The following is a 21524-nucleotide window of genomic DNA, read 5'->3' on the forward strand; positions in this document are numbered from 1 at the left end:
TTGCGCGACACGCAGGTGGCGCGCGAAGATTTTGTGAATGCCAAAATCCCGGGGCGCCGCGCGCGTCCACGTGTCACTGCCTATGTCACCACGCACCATGCGTGCGTAATGCAAGTGGGATAGGCCCTTAAGAATGTATGTTTAACTGCTTTGTCTTGGTACACTACTTCGATTGGCCCAGGGATAGGGTGCTGGCAAACTTGTCCCTGAAATCCGGGCAGGCTCTGAACTTCACTAGACTTGGGAAGGTTATAAATTGACTGAAGAGATGCCATGGATGCCCCTGTATCTAGCAAAAAGGTGCATATCCTTCCTTCTACTCGTAATGACAGTATAGGTTCTTCGTCAGATTTGCATCCGTTCACCACCAAGTTAGCTAATCAGGAACGTGACAATGGGTTATTTTGAGAGAAGGGTGTTTGTCTTCTCTGCCCCTGATTTATTTGCCAGTTACCTCTTTGCTCTCTCTGTTAGCCCCCTCCTTCCTGTCGTTTTTGCGTCGGGCGCTCCCCACTCCAGTGACCTCGTCCACCGCAAGTATAACATTGGTCTGGTCCCAATACACTATTCCCTTTCCAGTGTTGTCTTGGGGAAATTGGTTCTAAGGGAGGTGGTTCTTCAGGGTAACCTGGAGAATCAGGTTCTGGCGCCCTTGTCCAATCTGGCGCATCATGCCTTGCTCTTGTCTGAAGACTATTCCATAAATCTAAATTAGAACTTGGCATCTCATTTTTCGTTACATATTCAGTTTTTGCCTTAACTACTGGCTGGTTCTCTTGTTTTCTAATATCTTTCCAGTGATACCTAACTGTCCGAGCCATTTGACTTGCACTGTTCTCCGACCAATCCATGTTGTTTGTCTTGATTGCTTCTGCTACATTAGTTGGCAGACAGTTTAACAATATTGCGCAGTACTAGGGAGAAATTGCCCCATTCCGAAAATTTAAATCGCCTGACTGACCCATATATAGTTCTGAGAACCTTTCTAAAAACTCATCTGCTCCCTCTCCTTTCTTTGGTCTAACATCCAGAATCCTAGCGATGTCTATTGGCTTTTGGAGGGTAGTGGCATGGGCAGTTAAAACTGCACCTTCTCTTGCATTGTAATTAGTAATTACCTTGGCCAGTACCCCGTGAGTTGGGTGTCCTAAAGTTGCTAGGAACCTGGTATGCTCTGTAGGAATTATGATCTGTTGTGTTACAGCCCACAAATCTCTCTAGTCCACGTGATACACATGCATAGTGGTCTGGAGATAGTCCACAAAGGAAGCAGATGATATCTTTCTGTCAGGTATTTTACTCAGTACTGCCATCATTTCATTTGGTTTCCATGGGGAATACACATCAATGGTTCGAGGATTGTTTGCACCAACTGCATTAGCCGGATCAAAGGCTGGATTAGGCATCTCCCCATTGGGAACTGACGACGGGATAGTTGGTCTTCCTTCATAATTTTTCCTATGTCTGACTCACTCTCAGTGTCCCCAGAGACTACTTCACCCTCCAGTGTATCATCCTCATCACTAGGGGGAAGGCGATATTTTTTAAATGCATATCTTGTCTCTCTAGGTAGTCATTTTATTCTCCTAGGTTTAGGATCATAAAATGGTTCTGGTGATCGCACTTTGTCTTTAAACACGGGAGCTATTTTCTTTGTCTTGCTCCTTGTACAGCGTTACTGGAATATCTGTTAGTGCTGGAGCTGTTGGGGGTAAAATAACTCTGCTGGTGCTGCTGTCTTGGGAGCAGGTGATACTATAGGATCAGCAGGGGGTGTGAGTGGTGCTGCAGGCACAGGATGAGATATGTGAGGCACATGAGGTGCTGGATGTGGAGGTGGCAGAAAGGGAGCGCAAGGGGGATAAGGTGGAGGCTGCAAACTTCTCTTAATCTTCCAAATAACCAAGACTCTCCCAATCTTCCAAATACCCTTCCAAACCAAAGCCTCAACTCTAATTCTACAAGTGCCAGTTTCCCTTCAGGAGTCCTCTTTGTCTCCTGTTCCTTATGTTCTCTATAAGCACATCCACATTCCTTCTTTAAGGTATCTAGAGGCTTGTTTCCTTCATCATCTTTCAATTCTATTCCAAGTTTCAAAGCTGCCTCCTGACAATTCTCAATTATTGCAGCCTCTCTGCGTTCTCTTAATCCTTCATAATATTGTCTCCACAGCCCAATAAGTTCCTTTGTGATTTCACTTTGACTACATTGCCATATAATCCTTTCAATATATCTCACACCCTCCAGGGTTCCAAGCCCTCCTTCAGATCACATCTCATCTCATAATTATTTATTCAAAGTTCCTGAGAAATGCTTCAATCTCTCTGTCTCTTTAGTGAACTTACTGCAAACTAGTTGTAATGGGCGTTCAGGGTCTTCTGCAGTATCAATCTCAATTTGGTTTCCCGTTGTCACTAGCAGACGCTAGTAGTTTTTAGTTGGAAGAAGAAGCAAGGGGGAGAGGTCACAGCTTTCCGCCGTGCACGGGTTCCACCATGCACGAGTTTGACTACGAGTAAGATCAAAATGTACTTAAACAACAAGATGTTTGGATGAATATCTTACCCCCAGGCTGAGTGGGGCCTCAAATCCCAGGGTCTACCAACCCTCAAACCTTGGGCCAAACCAGTGGATCGCAATTGCAACAGCTGTTGACTGCCAAAGGTGTGGGACTTTTAACCCACTGGAGAAGAGCCTTGTGAACCCACAAAAGACCCTTGGGGCCTCTAACCCCCTTGGCGGGGACTCAAACCTTCTAGGGCCTCAAACCCTCGCCCTCACTGCTTCGCCAGGACTACTAATCTTATCGATCTCGTTGGGAATCCAAATACAAGCACGCGAATGACCGATTTGTCTTAGTTTCGCGGAGCGGGGAAAACTGATGCGAAAGTCGCACCGTTGCGCCGATTTCTTCTCTCGCAATCCGACACGACTAATTGCATAATTCCCTGAACGCAAATTTATGTTTGGCAATCCGTTGAGATCCCGGACGAGTCCCCAATGTAATTCCGGTCCTAATCTTACCCCCTAGTCTGGTTCAGCCAAACACCGAATACGAAACACTGAAATCCAACTCTCCTTATTATACAATGCCAACACATTCAAGCCCATCAGCCTTTGTTTACAAAGGGTGTTCTGTATGGAGGGTGGAGGAGCTGCCAGAGAAAGCGGTAGATTCTTGTACATTTTAAATTTTGGTGTCACATGGAAACCAAAGATTATAGAGCGGAGCTCTATGATCTTTGATGGAAACGTACACGAAGAGGAAAGGTTTGGGAGAGATTTAGGTAATGCGCAAGCTCAGTTGGGCGATTTGATTGGCATTGATGAGCTGGGTCATAGGCCTGTTTCTGTGCTATATAATGAATGACTAGATGATAAGATTAAGGTCTATTGGAGCCTCCTGACTTGTGCCTCAGAAAATATGACGGTAACCCAAAGCTAAGGTAGTTGAGGCCAGTTCATTGGCTATATTTAAGAGGGAGTTAGATGTGGCCATTGTAGCTAAAGGGATCAGGGGGTATGGAGAGAAGGCAGGTACAGGATACTGAGTTGGATGATCAGCCATGATCATATTGAATGGCGGTGCAGGCTCGAAGGGCCGAATGGCCTACTCCTGCGCCTATTTTCTATGTTTCTATGTTTCTAACAAAACCTGTAGTTTTGTTAGAGACACCTGTCCATATACTTCCTCCCAACTCCATCCAAGGACCCTGTAGGTGAGGCAGATGTCCACTTGCACCGCCTCCAACCACATCTGCTGTTCCAGGTGTGGAGACCAAGCAAGAGCAGGCTCGGCGATCGTTTCACTCAACACCTCCGCCCAAAACCAGTCGTCGTCAGTTACAATGCAGTGAATCTGATTAGTCCGAAGAAGGATCCCAGCTCAAAACGGAGTCTGTCTATTTTTTCTCCACAGATGCTGCCTAACCCGTTGAGTTCCTCCAGCAGTTTATTATTTTATTAGTCAATGTTGGTCCGCGCATGGACATGGGACTGGGACTGGGGGATGGGGACTGGGGGACTGGGGATGGGGACATGGGACTGGGACTGGGGGACTGGGCAATGGGGACTGGGGGATGGGGACAGGGGTTGGAGACATGGGGACAGGGGACTGGGGGATGGGGGATGTGGATGGGGACTGGGGGATGGGATGGGGGACTGGGGGATGGGGACATGGGACTGGGGGATGGGGATGGGGGACATGGGATGGGGGACTGGGGGACATGGGACTGGGGGACATGGGATGGGGGACTGGGGGATGGGGACTGGGGGACATGGGATGGGGGACTGGGGGATGGGGACATGGGACTGGGGGCTGGGACCGGAACGTTTGTGCTGCTTCGCTGCGCTCCGGGGGAACCATTTGTCTGCTGCTGCTGCTGCTGCTGCTACTAGAGGCCGAGCCAACATGGCGGACGTGGGCTGCGAGTTTGACGATTCTGTATTCGAGGAGTTCCGGGCGAGGAAGGCGGCGCGGGGCCGGGAGCCCGGCTGCTACAAGGCCAAGTTCTGCGAGCCGGAGGCAAGGGGGTTGTTTATAATTAGAAAGCTGCGGGTTGGCGGCAGTGCTGCGGTCCAACACTAAACAGGGTCCGGGCGGCAACATTGGGGTTAAAGGACCAACATCTGGCCAAATAAATGTTGCTCAACGAGTAATAAATAGGCGGCGACTGGATCTCCCCGCAAAACCTCCAGCCTCTGTACCCTCTTGGGGGATTCCTCATCCTCGCCAGCTTTACGAGGCATTGCTGGCAGTCAGAAGAAAGTCACCGTGTGGGTGGCAGAAATGTGGGGGGAGATAGTACTGGAAATGTTCTTTTAAAGTTAACTGGCCATTATCAATCATATCATCGTCTGTGGGAGCTGTGAGCAAATTACTGCTGCACCCTACTTTACGACAATGACTATTTTAAAAGCACTTCATGGATGAGAGAATAGACAATACACAACAGGTGCAGGAGTAGGCCATTCGGCCCTTCGAGCCTGCACCGCCATTCAATATGATCATGGCTGATCATCCAACTCAGTATCCTGTACCTGCCTTCTCTCCATACCCCCTGATCCCTTTAGCCACAAGGGCCACATCTAACTCGCTCGTAAATATAGCCAATGAACTGGCCTCAACTACCTTCTGTGGCAGAGAGTTCCAGAGATTCACCACTCTCTGTGTGAAAAAACTTTTTCTCATCTCGGTCCTAAAGTATTTCCCCCTTATCCTTAAGCTGTGACCCCTTGTCCTGAACTTCCCCAACACCGGGAACAATCTTCCTGCATCTAGCCTGTCCAACCCCTTAAGAATTTTGTACGTTTCTATAAGATCCCCCCCTCAATATTCTAAATTCTAGCGAGTACAAGCCGAGTCTATCCAGTCTTTCTTCATATGAAAGTCCTGACATCCCAGGAATCAGTCTGGTGAACCTTCTCTGCACTCCCTCTATGGCAATAATGTCCTTCCTCAGATTTGGAGACCAAAACTGTACGCAATATCCCCTGACTGCTATTTTTAAGAGCCCTATCTAGCTCTCTCTTGAAAGCATCCATAGAACCCGCCTCCACCGCCCTCTGAGGCAGAGAATTCTACAAACTCACCACTCTGTGAGAAAAAGTTTCCTCGTCTCCGTTCTAAATGGATTGGTACGCTTTCATTCACCTTCCTCCCTTCCCATTAGTAGGATTACATTAGAGTCATACAGCATGGGAACAAACCCTTTGGCCAACTCATCCGTGTGGATCAAGCTACATGTCAAAGATATCTGCTTCTGTTTAACGTGTATCCCCCCCCAAACCTTCCCTATCCCTGTTTCTGTCGAAATTAATCTTTTTTTTTGTCAGTTAATTCCTAATACATACACCCAAGAGTCACCCAATTTACAATGTCATAATCCTTAATTTTAAGCAATTTGTAAGGATTTAGGAAATTGGCATAGTTTGCCTTGAGGCAAAGGCAAACCAGGACAACTTCTCTAGCCTATCCACATAACTATGTTCTTGTTGACTTGTGAAAATAGTTTAATCTTCACACCCAGGACACTCCCCATCGTGCTGTGCAGCATTAATTCATACTAAATGGGATAGGTTCAAAACATATCTCAAAAGTGTGCATCCTCAGCAATAGAAATGGCTACCACCACAATCTCATGGTCAACCATATCACTCAATGTACGATGACATCAAGCCTTTAACTAATCCAAAATTAACCCAGGTTTGATGAGTAGTGCAGAGAGTGATTTTGGAAGGGCACCAAGCACAAGTCGAAATTTCTGCAGGTGTATAGGACCAGCTGCATGTTATAAAGCAATACCAGTTTGCACAAGGCAGAACTAAGTGATCTCACAATTAACATGCTCAATTGCTGTAATAATACGATTGCTTGAACCAAGACAGGGAACAAAAAAAAAGCTGAAGCTTTTATAACCATGTCCAACCAAAATGGATGACTCTAGACTGAATAATTCACGTGGAGTCCAGAACAAGTCGTGCCTCAAGCCAGGCTGCCCCAGTACAATTACAGCACAGACGTTTACCCGACAATGTGGATTCACAAAACCAACAGAGCTAGTTGACACCCAATAACCTTGCTGTCAGTTATCAACAGTATTCACATGATGCTGACAGTGTATTCAAGCGGCATTTACTCATCGGTAACATACTGCTGCCCAGTTTGGGTTCCACCAGGACCAGCCTTGGTCCAAACATGGACTAAAAAGCTGAAATCCAGAGGTGAGATGAGAGAGGCATTACTGCCAATATGCTCATCACTATCAAAATCCGGGGGGGGGGGGGGGGCAAAAAACGCTCTACCTTGGCTGTACAAAGTATTTTCCGCACCCTAGACTTTTATTGCTAGGAAGAAAGCGGATGGGAACACCACCAACAACCTAGTTCCCCTGTAGGTCTCAATCCAGCCTGATTTAGAAGTATACCACTAGTCCCTTTATTGTTGCTGGGTCTAAATTTTGGAATTCCGTACCGATAAATACAAAAAGATCACCTTCACCACCGCTAATGATTCAATAGGTCACCACGACCTTCTCAAGGGAAATGAAGAATGGATCATGAATCTGCGCTTGCTAGACAAGCCCAAATCTAAAAAAAAATGAACAAAAATATTCTGATAAATCACTGCCCCTTAATACCTTTCTTAAAGTGTGGCGCTCGCAATGTTCCAGCCGTGATCTATTATGAAATTTATAACCGTTTAACATAAATTCCTGTCTGTTATTAACTGTGTAAAGGTAATAAATGTTGCTAATCTACAGTTTTGCCTCTACCTTTTGAAAAAAAGTAATTAAATTATTTTAAAAGTAACTTGGCCCAAGTGAAATGTCCCCAATTGTTTACTATTCAAAAAACGGCAAAATGAGCCAACTCGTCAGCAAGTTTAAAATCAAATGAAGACTTTCTTCTATTTCAATACTTGCCAGTGGTTTGTGGATGAACTCTCAACAGCTGACGAGGTGGAGAAGCTGACTGCACTGAAGTTCCGCGGAGACCTGGCATTCAAGCGCCAGGATTATCAGGTAACTGAAACTGTGCTCCTTCGATCCATATCAGATTTCTTACATTTTCTGACATTTGCATTTTTGTTCAGATACTTAAATGATTAACACTGGCATTTTCTTTGTCCCTTCAGTCAAGTGGCCAGAAAAAAAAGCACATGTAATCTTGTTTTTGCATCGGCATAAAATTTTCAATTTGGAATAAAACCAAACATTATTATCTTTAACTTTAGTATCTTTCTGTAATTGTCTAAATAGTATATTAAAAATTTTCATTTGAGTAACGAAGACTGTTTCGTGATTATTGTACTACACCCTTTGTTTTTACAGAAAGCATTACGAGAATACACCAGTAGCCTGGCTCTTGTTGCAGACACAAACATAGCTCTCAGAAGAGACATGCAGGAGGCTCAAGCTCGTTGTCTAAGTTATCTTGGCAGAGGAAAAGATGCCTTGGATATAGCACAAAAATTGGTTAGTCATACTCATAACCATGGCAGTGCAGAATTAAATTACATTTGACATTTGTGAATTGTACAGTCGTGTATAACAAAGTGACTTAGAGTGGCATTATCACCTGTGAGTTGGAAGGATCAAATGCTAGAGGCTTGATCATTATTGGCCAATCCATCACTATTCATGCAGTCCTGAAAGTGGCACCTCGGGGTGAGAAACCGTCTTGAGTGGAAGTTTCAAACTGCTTCAAAAATGAATGTAGCTGATTGGTAGTACAGGTATTAGAAATATGTAACACAATGTGTAAATTCTAGAAAGTAAAATATTATTCTAAGCTGACACTTTTAAAGAATGGATATCAGCCCAGCAACCACAGGATCTTAGAAAGTGCCTTTTCATTTTTTGCCTCGCAGTGCCAGAAATCTGGCTTCAATCCTAAGTATGGATGCTGTCTGTGCAGAGTTTGTATGTTCTCCCTGTGAATGTGGTTTTTCTCTGGGTGCTCCGGGTTTCCTCCCATTTCAGAAGACATGCAGGATCGTAGGTTAATTGGTTTCTGTAAATCGCCCTTTGTGTGAAAAATGTAGGATAACATACAATTAATGTATGGGTGATCGATGGTCAGCGTGGGCTGATGGGCCTGTTTTCATGCTGTATCTCTAAAACTAAAATTAAAATCTAATGAATTCAGTTTCTGATGAGAAATGTTTGCAATGAGTGACGTGGATTTGCTGTACTGTGTAGTGTTGGAGTAGTGGACCCCATTTCATTACTCGTGCATGCACCAAGTTCCAGCTCCAGCTGAAACTGCTGGACAGGGACACAGATTCAAGGCATACCAACTGTGCAGGTTAGCCAAGTGATGTTGAAAGAGGCCCCGTGCAATTTAAAAATACTGCAAATGTTGGAACTAGCGTTTCAGGTCAAAGACACTTTGCCAGAACTGGAAAGAAAACAAAATAAGCTTCAAATGCGTGGGGGTGGGTAGGGGGGAGGGGAGAGAGGTGTGGTGGTAATGTCTCTGAAGGTTTAAAACTGGAGTAACCATAGGTTAGGGGTATCTGATCAATATAAAATAGACACAGTTAAGAGAGAGGGAGAGAACGCATAGACACAAAGATGTGGAATTTGCAAAATACAGCGCACGAGGACATGTCCAGCAGGTTAGACTGGGCATGCGCTCCAAACCCAGAGAATAAAATAGCAGTCAATTGAAGATGCTTTGTCCAGTGATAAATAGGAATAAGAATTATAAATAAACAAATTGATAACCAGCTTATAATAATCTGCAGAAACATATGTAATCGAAGGGTATGGTAATCATAGTTATAGAGTTGTATATAACATAGAAGCAGGCCCTTGGAGCCATTGTGTCTATGCTGACCATTGTGCCCATCTATACTAATCCCACTTACCTGCATTAATTCCATATCCCTCTGTGCCTTGAGTAAATGACAAAGTGCTAGATTAACACAGCAGATCAGGCAGCATATCTGCAGGAAATAGTCATGTTTTGAGTCAGGGCCCTTCTTGCCTTGCTTATTTAAGCTCACCTGTCCAGATGCCTCTTAATTGTTTGGAAGGCAAAACTTGTAGGGGAATGCAACCAATTGGAGAAATCTTTCCGCGTTTCAGCACAAGTGTGATTGACCAACAGTCAACACTGTGGTAGACACAAAATGCTGTGACTCAGTGGGACTCAGTAAGGCAGAATCTCTGGAGCGAAGGAATGGGTGACGTTTCAGGTTGCGACCCTTCTTCAGACACTGTGTTGTCTCATTCTGTAATTTTGTATTCTAGATGCAATAAACATTAATCACAGTGCAGAGTTAAGTATGTATTAACTCTGAGCCCCTCCATGCATGTTCTAACGTATCTTATACCTTTTTAATTCTGTTCATGTGTTATTTTTTCCAAGAGATCTGTGGTAACGAACACCGATCACCTCACCACGGTTCTTCATCTCAATGTTCAAATTTATCGGAATGCTGGAAATCTGACCCAGGAACTTTGCTGCTTACAACAGTTAATTTCCTTGCACCCCCTCAACCCGTGGAACTGGAAGAAACTAGCTGAAGTTTATCTAGGTCTCAATCAAGCGTTATCGTCTTTAACAGCACCATCTGTCCCAGACTGCAAGGACAGGCACGGCTTCAAAACATCACAGCTGTCAGCAAGAGAGACGGAAACCTGTAAAATTGAACAAGGCAACGCACAGCATCAAGATGTGACCAAAAGATCTCCCATGTCTGTGGTTTGTGAACAGCAGTCGGTCTGTCCTGCAAGTGTGTCCACAGAGAAGATTTCAGTTCTGATGTTGGCAAGCTGTCAAAAGCAACCATTTGAATCAGGAAATGTTCCATTTTCCTATTCAACTGTTGGTAATAACATTGAAATCAAGTCCACAACTGGAGGAGACCTGAGGCATTTTGCATGTTCCTCCTTTGTCAGAACAAGGTATGCCTTTAGAGTGTGAACTACATTGGCCATTTATCAGAACACAAAGTGCTGGAGGAACTCCGTGGGTCAGGCAGCATATCTGGAGGACGTGGATAGATGGCATTCAGGTTGGGATTCTTCTTCAGAATCAAAACGTTGCCTAGCCATGTTCTCCAGAGATGCTGTCTACCCTCTGAGTTCCCCCAGCACTTGTGTTCTACACAAGCAGTTCCTCGTGTCTGCGTCGGCCATTTAACAGACATAAGTTGGAAATACTCAGCAGGTCAAGCAGTATCTGTGGAGAGACAAACGCAGTCAACATTTCAAATCAATCATCTTTCTGTTTCTCTTCCACAGGCACAGACTCACCTGCTGAGTATTTCCACCATCTCTTTTTATCTCTTTTAAGTTCTGAACGTTAACATCTAGACCATTTTCCTCTTATGCATTATTTCTCTACTATTACAGGATATCGTGCAGCTTGAAGGAGAAGGCTACTTTCTCCGTTCTGCTCCTCCTAAATTTTCCTTTGCATGTTATTTATAAATGCTGTCATCTGCAAACTGAACACTTTATGTAAAGATCTGATGGTGATTTGTGTTCATTAATAGAAAAATAGAATCAATAGAAGGGCAACGTTTATTGTCCATCCCTAATTGAATTTAACAGTGTTGATGGAGAACAGTTGTTATGTCATACATAGGCTAGATGGCAGATATCCTTTTCAATAAGACGTTAGTGAACCAAATGAGTTTTTGCAATAGCAACAGCACATGGTCACTGTTGTCGATGCCAGCCTTTTTATTCCTGATCCCAGCTGCTGCATTGCTGGGATTTGAACCCAAATTTAAACACCAAAAGCTGAAAAGGCCGGTCTCTGCTTTTCTCAGAATGTTGCTCTACCATCTGAGTTACCAGCTACTTTGAGCATCAATGATGCTGAGCATCTTAGACACATCCTTATTCTTCTGGAAATATTACACTTTGTTTTGAAACAATGGTTTTCTTTGTCATTGCCACATTCCCCTTGTAATCTCATTGTTCTGCTTGAACCTATTTTTCAAAATATTCCAATATAGAGATAGAAATATTAATTGATGCCTGTCTTAATGGTTCCTGCATTCCAAAATCCCTTCCCTATGAGTGTGACACAGCAAATTGCTCTCTGTTGTTGCCAAGCATGTTCCCTACAATGTACTGAGTGCATTTACTGCCCAAATCTAGAAATATTCTAAAATAGTTGCCTTATAAATAACCTTTTGAAAAGTTTCTGCTTCTAAATTCAATTTGTCTTGAGTTTGAGTGGAGCAATTAAAATGTGTTTCAACTCATCAATGCAAGATGCACTGGGAATGAGTGGACTTTGCCTTTTACTATCTGAAGCAGCTTTCTTTGCATTGTTAGAGATTAACTTGTGAAACCATCTGGGCTCAGGCTTCTGTTGCAGGTGATGAAGTCTCAGCAGTCGTCATTTGCTCTGGAGAGGAACCAGGCTATGCAAGAAGAGATCAGTCAGCAACTCAGCTGCCTAAATATAAGTGAAGAGGTGCTTGATGCTCTAAACAAGGTACTGTGAGCTTTGATTGCTTGAATGTATATTTTTATATGGATACATAAGAGACTGCAAACACCAGAAACTTGAGCAAAATGCAAAGTGCTGGAGGAACTCAGCGAACCAAGTAGCATTCACCGGAGTTTAGAAGGATGAGGGGGCATCTTATAGAAACATATAAAATTATAAAAGGACTGGACAAGCTAGATGCAGGAAAAATGTTCCCAATGTTGGGCGAGTCCAGAACCAGGGGCCACAGTCTTAGAATAAAGGGGAGGTCATTTAAGAAAAAACGTTTTCACCCAGAGAGTTGTGAATTTATGGAATTCCCTGCCACAGAGGGCAGCGGAGGCCAAATCACTGGATGGATTTAAGAGAGAGTTAGATAGTGCTTTAGGGGCTAGTGGAGTTAAGGGATATGGGGAGAAGGCAGGCACGGGTTATTGATAGGGAACGCTCAGCCATGATCACAAGGAATGGCGGTGCTGGCTCGAAGGTCCGAATGGCCCCCTCCTGCACCTATTTTCTATGTTTCATCAGTGGAAGAAAATGGACACATGACATTTTGGGTTGGGACCCTTCTTCAGACTGATTTCATCTGAAAAATTGTCCTCATTTGAAGCATCGTTTGGGTGTATCAGAAACTGATGTTTTGTAGAGGCACCAAACGCTGTGAATAAACGTTTTTTTAGTCAGGCAGTATAGGTTAGATATACATGCACGTTTAGTCCTCTAACACAAAATGTCATTGTTGCTGCTGCGAGGCTGTTGCCTCGTGGGCTCGAGCTGAGCTCCTGCTGAGGTGGCAGGACACTCATGCGAAGAGAGGAAGAGGAAGGCAGAGAGGGAAGGTTGACCCGGGGTTCGTTATATACTAAGGCACACCCCTATACCCCATGACAACTCCTTCCCGCCGTTGCCCAGTCATGTGACCCTCCCCCCGACTGCTGATGGTTCGTGTAGCAAATGGCCGAACCACCAGGTGCCGCCACAGTGTTTTAATATCCAGAACATGTACATATTTTATTCTTTTAAATTCCAGGTTGCAGATAATTGTCCTCCATCACTAATCTTAAAAGTGCAATATGGTCATGGCTGTATATTTTATTCTGCTTTCACAATTTGATACCATTGACTTTGGTCTCGGACATGATAGATTCTGTCCTGTTTTCTGAAATGACACGGGATTGTAAGACTCTGCAACTGGAAATGCTTTTTTTTTAAATTAGAAGCAATGTACAGTAGTTTAAACTGCGGCATATGACAAAATACATTTAATGTACATCTTCTATTTTAAATTTAACAAGAGAAAAGTAGAACAAGAGAGAAAGAGCAAGAAAGAGAGAGTGAAAGAAATAGTGATGTGTAAACCCCTAGACTAGCAGATAGTGCAGTCCAGGAATGAACAAGTAAAAGCCTATAGAAGAGTAAGAAGACAAAAAACTAAAATAATAAAGAAAAAAAAAGATCCTTATGTGTTGATATACCTGCTTCATTTCTCACCACACCCATCACCCTGTTCGTGAATCGGTTTAATTCCAGAGTTGTGTTGCACCATATTATACTTGTACTTACAACTGGAAATGCTTGCCACACAAATGACCAATAAGTGAAATTTGGTGCAGATCTCTGTAGCCATGTACAGGAACTTTAGTCTTCATTGATGCTTCTTTATAAACAGCCAAACAATTAGTGACCTGTGATTTATCTGCCCTTTGGAAAGACTGCTATGTCAAAGATTTCTACACAGCTTTGAGACTTCATCTTGACAGTTCATTATACACATCGCTGAGTTGGAAGTTTATGGGTTTGATTCAAAGATAAAGCAGAAAGTATTTTACTGAAGAGAGTGCTACATTGTCAACAGTGCCTTCATTTGATGGAATATTAAACACTACATGTACACCCATTCTGTCATTTCAAACAAGATCAGAGAATTCTCTCGGTCAACATTTCTCTTTCAAACAATCAGTTTTGCTTTTTGTGTACTGCATGGATAGCAAGTCCATAAGTGATGAAAAAGGAGGAGAATTAGGTCATTCGGCCCATCAAGTCTACTATGTTATTCAATCATGCCTGATTTATCTTTCCTTCTTAACCCCATTCTCCTGCCTTCAAAGGTTCAAAGGTCTTTTATTGTCACGTACCAATTAAGGGACAGTGAAATTCAATTACCAGACAGCCATACTAAAAAAAGCAACAAGACACACGACTACATAAAAGGTAACATAAACATCCACCACATTCCTCACTGTGATGGAAGGCAATGAAGTCTAATCTTCTTCCCTCCTTATTCTCCCGCGGCCGGGGCAGTCGAACCATCCGCTGTCTGGGCGATTGAAGCTCCCGCAGCTGGCGATATGAGCTCCCACGTCGGGGCGATCGAAGCTCCGATGATCGGGGCGGTCGAAGCTCCAGCGGCTTGGAACTCCCGAAGTCGGACCCTAACCAGGGGCCGCGAGCTCCACTATGTTAAAGTCCGCAGGCTCCCCGGGTTGGAGCTCCCAAGGTCGGTCCCCAGCAGAGGCCGCCAGCTCCACGATGTTAGGCCGCATTGCGGACGGAGATACAATACGGAAAAAAATTGCATCTCCGTTGAGGTAAGAGAGTAAATAAGTTTCCCCCCCCCCACCCCCCACATAAAACAAACTAAAGAACACTAAAACATACATCTAACACATAGTAAAAAACAACAAAGAAGGAAAAGGACGAGACAGACTGTTGGCGAGGCAGCCATTGCCTTGGCCTCCACAGCCTTCTGCAACAGCAAGTCATTCTTGGTACATATAACATTTTTAAATGTCTGTGAAGTGATCAGTTAGTGCAGATCTGTTTTTGATTTTGTGTAAACTATCACAATCGATTTTTCTGGGAGCCGTTTTAATTTTTTTTCCTTTGGAAACCATTTTAATAATTCTATATGAATAATGTTCAAAAGTCTGCCATTCCATCTGGCAATAGTTTGTTTGTGGTTGGATAGTTTAAAGCTCGGTTGGCAGAACAAAATGTACTGTTTAGTTTAGACCATGTCAGAATTGTTGGGCCTGCAACACATGCATGTAATTTGGTCGGTTATTAGCCAGAGCATCTGGAAGTGAGCCTAGTGTGTTAACAAACAGTGTAGGTTGTTAAACTGAGATTGCTTGCGATTGGTATGCAACAGGAAATAATTTCCTATATAAAATAGTTCATTGTATCATCTATGCCAGTTGATTTGATCCCTTCGTTATCTATGGAGCCACCCATTTGGTCTGGGAGGATTACATTTAACTTTCCCAAAAGGTTTTGTTTTAAATGTGAAATTTGTTTTAATGCAAAAGGTCTCCAGGAAGGCATTTTACTGCTTCATACATGAGTGACATCACTACGAGTGAGGAACCACACCTCTCCATAAGCCACTCAGCAGCTTTTGTTTGATATTTCATCAGGCGCATTGAATGCTTCCAATTTTCCTGTCCGGTGGATACCAGCAACGCCATAAGATCCCTATGCAAGACGTTTTCTAACATATTTGATGATATAAAATAAATTGCGAGCTTGCATTAAATGTGATAGTATTAAATGTGAATGTATTGGGCTCTGGTGAGACCACATCTAGAGTATTGTGTACAGTTTTGGTCTCCTAATTTAAGGAAGGACATCCTTGTGATTGAGGCAGTGCAGCGTAGGATCACGAGATTGATTCCTGGGATGGCGGGACTCAAGATTCAAGTGATTCAAGATTCAAGATACATTTAATTGTCACATGTGCCAGATGGCACAGTGAAATTAAATTCCCATACAGCCATACAATAAAAAAAATAAAGAACACAACACACTATAGCATTTGACATAAAACATCCCCACACAGCAGAATCAAAGTTTCCCACTGTGTGGGAAGGCACCAAAGTCAGTCTCTTCCTCCACTGTTCCCCGTGGTCAGGGCCTCCCCAAGCCCTCCGCAGTTGCAGCTACGGGCGGCCCGATGTCCAGGACCGCTCGCCGGGGTGATACAAGTCCGACGTCGGGGCTGCGGGACGTCCTCAGCGGCGTGGACGCCAGAGTCGGCCCCCTCCTACCGGAGTCGGCGGCTTCCAAAGTCCGCAGGCCGCGCCGGATGGAGACCCGCTGCTGTAGACCCTCTGCAAGGCGCCCCAGGACTCCACGATGTTGTTCAGCGCCGCCCGCGTTGGAAGCTCTCCGCACCAGAGCTCCACGATGTTGGAGCAACGGCCCGACGCTCCGGAGCTCCAAACGGCGACCCAGGTAGGCATCGCCCGCTCCGCGGTGACTCCAGCGCTGCGCCGCCGCTGTAGCAGGCCCGGTCCGGTTCCCGGTCCCCGGCAGGAAAGGCCGCTCCGATCCAGCTGGTAGGCCGCGAGGTGGGAGGCGAGGACGCGACTCGGAGAAATAGTCGCGTCCCCGCCAGGAAGAGACTGGGAAACGGTTTCCCCCTTACCCTGCCCCCCTCCCCCACATAGAAAAGTTAAAGTTTCCCCCAACACAAAACTTTAGACTAACTAAAAATTTTTAAAAAGATTGAAATAACAGACAGGCTGTAGGTAGAGGCTGCTGCCAGTGCAGCGCCCCTAGAGGCTGTCATATGAGGAAAGATTGAAAAGACTAGGCTTGTATTCACTGGAGTTTAGAAGGATGAGGGGATCTTATAGAAACATATAAAATTATCAAAGGACTGGCCAAGCTAGATGCAGGAAAAATGTTCCCAATGTTGGGTGTCCAGAACCAGGGGTCACAGTCTTAGAATAAAGGGGAGGTCATTTAAGACTGAGGTGAGAAAAAACTTTTTCACCCAGAGAGTTGTGAATTTATGGAATTCCATGCCACAGAGGGCAGTGGAGGCCAAGTCACTGGATGGATTTAAGAGAGAGTTAGATAGAGCTCTAGGGGCTAGTGGAGTCAAGGGATATGGGGAGAAGGCAGGCACGGGTTATTGATAGCCATGATCACAATGAATGGTGGTGCTGGCTCGAAGGGCCGAATGGCGTCCTCCTGCACCTATTTTCTATGTTTCTATTTTCTATGTTTCTATGATCAGCTTAATTTTGAAGGAATCTTTGGAATCATTTCATGCTTGTCGCTGAAAGCTAGCTTGGCAGTTTGCATCAAGTTATTTCCAGGTGTACATCAAGAGACAACATGGGATTCTCTGGGGAGTCTGCTCTAGTAAATGAGACTTCCAAGCATTGCTCATTGATGCATCATGGAGAAACTTTTTAACAAGAGGCTATATTTAAGAGGAGAATGAGGCAGTTATGGAGTTTTGCCACGTGTCAAGCAATTTTTTAGCTGTCCCAATGTGAACTGTGTGAAGAGGCCGTTAATAATGTGGGTGCACTGATTGACCAGAAAGACATGCAGAGCCTTGGCCTTTATTGCGGGGAGCATAGAGCAGTGGAGTGAGGACTTTGGTGCAACTACACTTGGAATACTGCAACCTCTTTACCTTATTTATATTTGTTCTCGGGGAAGGTGTATTGAAGGTTTACTGGATTGTTTCCTTGGCAGAAAGGCTTTATAGAAGAATATGTCCATATTATCCGGAGTTTAGAAATGCATTAAAAGTAATTGTTCGGAATGTGAGAAATTGAATTGTCCTCTGCCCTTTCACCCCTGAGGTGCTGAGGTTGCTCTGGTAAATCTATGTGGCTCCTCTAGAATAATCTTCAGCAACAGCTTTCCTCACAATTGACTTGAATCTTCGAATAACTGACAGGATCGGTCGAAGTCAGCATGGATTTATGAAGCATGGACATCATGCTTGACTAATCTTCTGGAATTTGTTGAGGATGTAACAAGTAGAATAGATAAGGGAGAGCCAGTGCATGTGGAGTATCTGGACTTTCAAAAAGCCTTTGACAAGGTCCCACACAAGCCATTTGTGTTCAAAATTAGAGCACATGGTATTGGGGGTATTGACATGGATAGAGAACTGGTTGGCAGACAGGAAGCAAAGAGTATGAATTAACAGGTTCTTTTCAGAATGGCAGGCACTGACTAGTGGGGTGCCGCAAGTCTTGGTGCTGGGACCCCAGTTATTTACAATATAAACGATTTAGATGAGGGAATTAAATGTGACTTCTCCAAGTTTGCAGATGACACAAAGCTGGGTGGCAGTGTGAGCTGCGATGAGGATGCTATGAGGCTGCAGGGTGACTTGGAAAGGTAGGTTGAGTGGGCAGATGGCAGTATAATGTGGATAGATGTGAGGTTATCCACTTTGGTGGCAAGAATAGGAAGGCAGATTATTATCTGAATTATGTCAGATTAGGAAAAGGGGAGGTGCAATGAGACCTGGGTGTGCTTGTACATTAGTCACTGAAAGTAAGCATGCAGGTACAGCAGGCAGTGAAAATAGCTAATGGCATGTTGGCCTTCATTGCGAGAGGATTTGAGTTTAGGAACATGGAGGTCCCAATGCAGTTGTGCAGGGCCTTGGTGAGACCGCACTTTGGTGAGCATTGTGTGCAATTTTGGTCTCCTAATTTGAGGAAGGACATTATTGCTATGGAGGGAGTGCAGCGTAAGTGCACCAGGTTAATTCCCGGGGTGGCGGGACTGACATATGATGAAAGAATGGGGTGACTGGGCTTGTACTCACTAGAATTTAGAAGGATGAGATGTAATCTTATAGAAACATATACAATTCTTAAAGGATTGGACAGGCTACATGCAGGTAAAATGTTTCTGATGTTGGGGGAGTCCAGAACCAGGGGTCACAGTTTAAGAATAAGGGGTACGCCATTTAGGACTGAGAAGAGGAAAAATGTCTTCACCCAGAGAGTTGTGAATCTGTGGAATTCTCTGCCATAGAAAGCAGTGGAGGCCAATTCACTGGATGTTTTCAAAAGAGATCGGCGGGGAGGCTGGCTGGACTATGGTACCTTCCTCAACGTTGGTGCCGCTGTGGGGTTATGTTGTGTCCTGGACTTCTCTGTTTGAGCTTTTTTTAAATATGTTTTATTTATTTATTAATTATTTTATGGTACTTGACTGTAAGGAAAATCCATTTTGTTGTCTCTTATGAGATAATGACAATAAATTGAATACAATACACTGTCTGAAAGGGTGGTGGAAGCGGATTTAGTACTGACTTTCATGAAAGGATTGGATATTTACTTTTCGTGCTACAGGGAAAGAATCGAAAAGCTGGATCATTCCTTCAGAAGTGTCGACAATACTCAATGGAGTATAACTGGCCCCTTTATGTACTATTTGATTGTATAATAATATTGTAAATGTTTTGTTTCAGTGAGCATTCATTTTTTTCTATCCCTTTTAGGCAATGGGGAAGGACCTTTTGTCAGACAGAATCAAAAATGGTGCTGAAACTGAAAAGTGTGCAGTTTTTCCCAATTCATCAGCTCTGGCCAACTTTACCATTGAGTCAGGCTCGGACTTTGAGAAGAAATGGTTTAAGAAGCCCGACTGCAGATCGATATCACAGGCATCATAGGGCGGAGAGGAAAAAGATCTTTGGATATTGCAAATGTGGCTCCCATCATTGCTAAAGAGAGTGGAAAACAATCTCTGTTTATCATGGACAATTAAAGAACTATGTTGCAGAGAGTACGTTGAGTGAACAGCAGAGCCAGAAAAGTAAAATACAAAACAAAAACACACACCTGTGGTGGATTGATCATGTGCTTCACAATCTTGCTGAAGAACGGCCTCATGCAAACGAGGCGAAAGATAAAAACTGATTTGTTCTTTACCTCAGCAGAGCACACTGATATACACTCTATGCTCACTTGTGTCTCATCAGTGATACCGCTGCCACATTCTGCAATCACTAATATAACTCAGTGGCCAACAGTGTGAATAGCAATGTTCTTGTCCTGTGATTTCAACTTTTATATTTAAGATGCTCTGAAATCTTGATTTTTCTGCCCAATTTTTTTAAAATGTGGTTATACCCATTTTTTTCTTTCCGTGGTGGAAAAGGCAGGAAGGAATAATTAAAGATTCTTTTTACATTTTCCATTAAAATCCTGAATAAAATGATAGACATTGTCGGTCTTCCACAGATGTTACCTGATCTGCTGAGTTCCTCCAGCAGATTATGTTTTATCTATAGGCATAGGTTGTGAATACAAACTGCTCCAGTGAATGAGCACATCATTTGGGACTGATAATTCCAGTGAATACAGAAGGAGTGCCACACTGTTAGAGGTGCTTGGAATATATAAGATCTCGATAAAGTCTTAACGGGGTAGATGTAGAAAAGATGTTTGAGAGGCATTTATATAGGCACCTGAACAGATTGGGAATAGAGGGATATAGACCATGTGCAGATAGATGGGATTAGTTTCAACACAGATGTTGTGCCAAATGGGCCTGTTCCTGTTCCTGTACTCCATGTTCTACATTCTAAGATACTATATTTTGTGGGAAAATGTAGAACAAGAAGTCACTTTTTTTCTTAAACATTCCCCACTTCAGGCAATACTTTCTCTGAGGGTTGTGAGTTTTTGGAACTTTCTTGCTGAAAGAGTGGTGGACGCAGAGTCTTTGAATATTTCAAAGGATACAGGTAGATAGATTCTTGTTAAGCACGAGGTTGAAAGGTTTATGAAAATGTAAAGGGCCACAGTCTGTCCTTATGATGGCCGAGTTGACATTTCTGCTCCTAATTCACACGTCATGAATAACATGCCTCCTTGCGTACCAAGATTGGACAAACTTGGATTGTTTTCTCTGGAGTATTGGTGGCTGGGGGGTGATCTGATAGAAGTATCTAAAATTGTGAAAGGGAAAATAAAGTCCTTCCCTCAAGGTACTCATGTCAAAAACTAGAAGGCATAGTTTTAAAGCGAGTAGCGGAATGTTTAAAAGAGATTTACGAGGCAGGTCTTTTTTTGCACAGGGTGGTAGCCACCTGGAACTTACTGGAGAGGTTGTGGAAACAGATACAAAGGCAACATTCAAGAGACATTTAGACAGGCACATGAATAAGCATGGAATGGAAGATTATCCATCATGTTCAGGCAGATGGATTTGGTTTAAATTAGCATCATGATTGGCACAGATATCGTTGGCTGAAGGACCTGTTTGTGTGCGGTATAGCTCTGTGTTCTATTTTTTTCTGCATTCTCCAATTCTGATTTTAATTGCGGTACCCCTGGCAACCATGCTTTCAGCTGCCCGAGTCCCAAACTCTAACTCCCTCCCTAAACCTCTCTGCCTCTCCTGGGCATCTGTGTGGGAGATTTATTGGGAAGGCTTGGAATATTGATGCCAAGATCTGGCAGCCTCATGTTTTCTCCAAAGAAAAGAACATGTCAATGTGACAAAGGCAAAACGATGTTTCTGCTGAATATTGTCTGCAACCCAGATGCTCAGGGGATTTATTTTGTCTTTCAAATCCTTTCAAGTGGGGAACAGAGTCACTACCAAATTAAATAAAAAGACAAGTCCTCCAATTCCAGGTTTGTCACTTCATAAAGCAGAATTTATGAGCTTTTATTGGAGCAAGGAACTGAAAATTCATGAAAGGATTTACAAACATAATACTGTTTTTTACAACAACAAAAAATCTCTGGCTACAGTTGTTGGCAAAGTCAGCAGTTATTCCTCAT

At 43.7% G+C, this 21524-nt stretch overlaps 1 protein-coding gene across 1 annotated transcript; it reads left to right on the forward strand.

Moving 5' to 3' along the window:
* The first annotated feature begins 4400 nt into the window (after positions 1-4400).
* Positions 4401-19827, forward strand: LOC116971899 (zinc fingers and homeoboxes protein 1-like). The gene is made up of 6 exons (XM_033019087.1): positions 4401-4525; positions 7428-7523; positions 7833-7976; positions 9877-10415; positions 11832-11964; positions 19229-19827. The coding sequence occupies exons 1-6, from the start codon at positions 4412-4414 to the stop codon at positions 19400-19402; spliced, it is 1200 nt and encodes a 399-aa protein (XP_032874978.1). The 5' UTR covers positions 4401-4411; the 3' UTR covers positions 19403-19827.
* The last annotated feature ends 1697 nt before the right edge of the window (positions 19828-21524 follow it).

The sequence above is a fragment of the Amblyraja radiata genome, chromosome 4 (genome assembly GCF_010909765.2).
Source record: "Amblyraja radiata isolate CabotCenter1 chromosome 4, sAmbRad1.1.pri, whole genome shotgun sequence".
NCBI classification, from domain to species: domain Eukaryota; kingdom Metazoa; phylum Chordata; class Chondrichthyes; order Rajiformes; family Rajidae; genus Amblyraja; species Amblyraja radiata.